At 71.6% G+C, this 1,947-nt stretch overlaps 1 protein-coding gene across 1 annotated transcript in view; it reads right to left on the bottom strand.

The window, feature by feature from the left end:
* LOC107199342 (guanine nucleotide-binding protein-like 3-like protein) overlaps nt 1–1,947 on the bottom strand; it is an 11,066-nt gene that overhangs the window by 5,946 nt on the left and 3,173 nt on the right. Inside the window, exons 4-8 of the mRNA XM_033511758.1 lie at nt 839–919; nt 577–663; nt 386–512; nt 176–279; nt 7–121 (exon numbers count right to left, since the gene is read on the bottom strand). Of these exons, the coding sequence (XP_033367649.1) occupies nt 7–121; nt 176–279; nt 386–512; nt 577–663; nt 839–919 (514 nt within the window). The remainder of the gene's footprint in view (nt 1–6; nt 122–175; nt 280–385; nt 513–576; nt 664–838; nt 920–1,947) is intronic.

The following is a 1,947-nucleotide window of genomic DNA, read 5'->3' as shown; positions in this document are numbered from 1 at the left end:
TCCTGCTGCCCCCGCAGCGCCCGTAGTTGCTCAGGATGTGCAGGAGGCTCTCGGCCCCCACGCAGGCCCCCCCTGCCAGCACCTCCTCGGGGGCTGCGGCCGCCGGCACCCGGCTCTGCTTCTGTGGGGGGCACGGGGAGGGGGTCAGGGGGACCCCCGGACCCCCAGCACCCACCAGGTTGCGGCTCTGCTGCTGCGTGCACGCCTTGAAGGCCACGGTGGGGCACTGGGCCCGCAGGTGCTTCAGCCAGGCGGCCACCACGTCCCGCGGCACCAGGTCTGGGACAGAGCGGGGACAGAGCGGGGTGTCCCCAGGGCCGTGGGGACAGCGGGAACCCCGAAATCCGCGCTGGGACCCCCCCCAAATCCACCCCCCCTCCCTCACCGATCTTGTTGAGGACGAGCACGAGGCGCTGCTGGGGCCGCAGGGCCCCCTCCAGCCGGGGGCTGCGGCAGCCCTGGGGGTCGCGGGCGTCCAGCACCTCCAGCACCACGTCAGACGCCGCCAGCACCTGCCAAAATCGGGGTTCAGGTGGGAAAGACCCCCCCAAACATCCCCCCAAACCCGGCACTGACCTTGCGCAGCTCCCGCCCGAATTGTCGCAGCGCCGCCTCGTCCTGGGGGGGCTGGGGGGGCTCCTCCTCCTCCTCCTCCTTCTTCTCCTGGGGGCACCTGTGTTATGGGGACCCCCCATCCATGGGAGAGACCCCCGGGGAGCCCCCCGGTTTATGGGGGGAATCCCCCCTGTGTGGGGAGCCCCTCATCCTGGAGGACAGCCCCCCCCTGCCAGGGCAGCCCCCCCATCTCCTGGAGCCCCCCGGGGGTCCCCAGCCCCACCTGGCTCTGGAAGTGCTGCTGTCGCTGCAGAGCGTCCGCCAGGTGTGCGGCCAGGTGTGAGCGGGGCTGCACCTGCAGCGCCTGNCGGAGCCGGCCCTGCCGCCGCGCCAGATGGGCCAGGAACTGCAGGGGGTCGGCGCAGGGAGGGACCCCGTAGAGCTCGCCCAGCTGTGGGGGGACACGCAGGGGCTGTCACCCCCACCCTGCTCCCCTCCCCGTGCCCAAAACGGGCTGGAAACGCCCAAAGCTGGGGAGGACCCCCCCCAAAATAACCTCCCTTCCGCACTGTTATGGACACGGGGTTTGAGCCCCCCACCCACCCTGATTTTGGGGGTCCCTTTAAAGCTGAGCACTAAAACTGCTGATTCAGCTGGAAAAACGGGGTTCCCCCAAATTGGGACCCCCACCCTTCCCGTTGCCGTGGTGATGGGGCCCCCCCACGAACCCTCAGCTCCCCCCCCGGGGGTCCCCACGCACCTGCTGGGGGGGGCAGCGGCGCAGGATGGCGCAGGCGGGGCTCAGGGGGTCCCGCAGGCGCTGGGGGGCCAGGGCCCCCCTCAGGGGGGCGGCGGCCGGGGGGTCCCCCGAGTCCAGCACCACGCCCGGACAGTCCAGGAGCCGGATGTGCCGGTCCAGCTGCACGGCCTGCAGGCACCTGGGGGCGGGGTTTGAGTGCCACACCCAGCTGGGCGGGGTCTGTGTGCCCACCTGGGGGCGGGGTTTGAGTGCCACACCCAGCTGGGCGGGGTCTGTGTGCCACACCCACCCACCTGTACACCTGGGGGCGGGGTTTGTGTGCCACACCCAGCTGGGAGTGGGGTCTGTGTGCCACACCCACCCACCTGTGCACCTGGGGGCGGGGTTTGTGTGCCACACCCAGCTGGGGGGCGGGGTTTGAGTGCCACACCCACCCACCTGTACACCTGGGGGCGGGGTTTGTGTGCCACACCCAGCTGGGGGGCGGGGTCTGTGTGCCACACCCAGCTGGGCGGGGTCTGTGTGCCACACCCAGCTGGGGGCGGGGTCTGTGTGCCACACCCAGCTGGGGGCGGGGTCTGTGTGCCACACCCAGCTGGGGGCAGGGCTTGTGTGCCACACCCACCTGGGGG

The sequence above is a fragment of the Parus major genome, unplaced genomic scaffold, assembly GCF_001522545.3.
Source record: "Parus major isolate Abel unplaced genomic scaffold, Parus_major1.1 Scaffold592, whole genome shotgun sequence".
Classification (NCBI taxonomy): domain Eukaryota; kingdom Metazoa; phylum Chordata; class Aves; order Passeriformes; family Paridae; genus Parus; species Parus major.
Note: the sequence above shows the minus strand (reverse complement) of the source record. Positions and strands in the feature narration are given on the sequence as shown.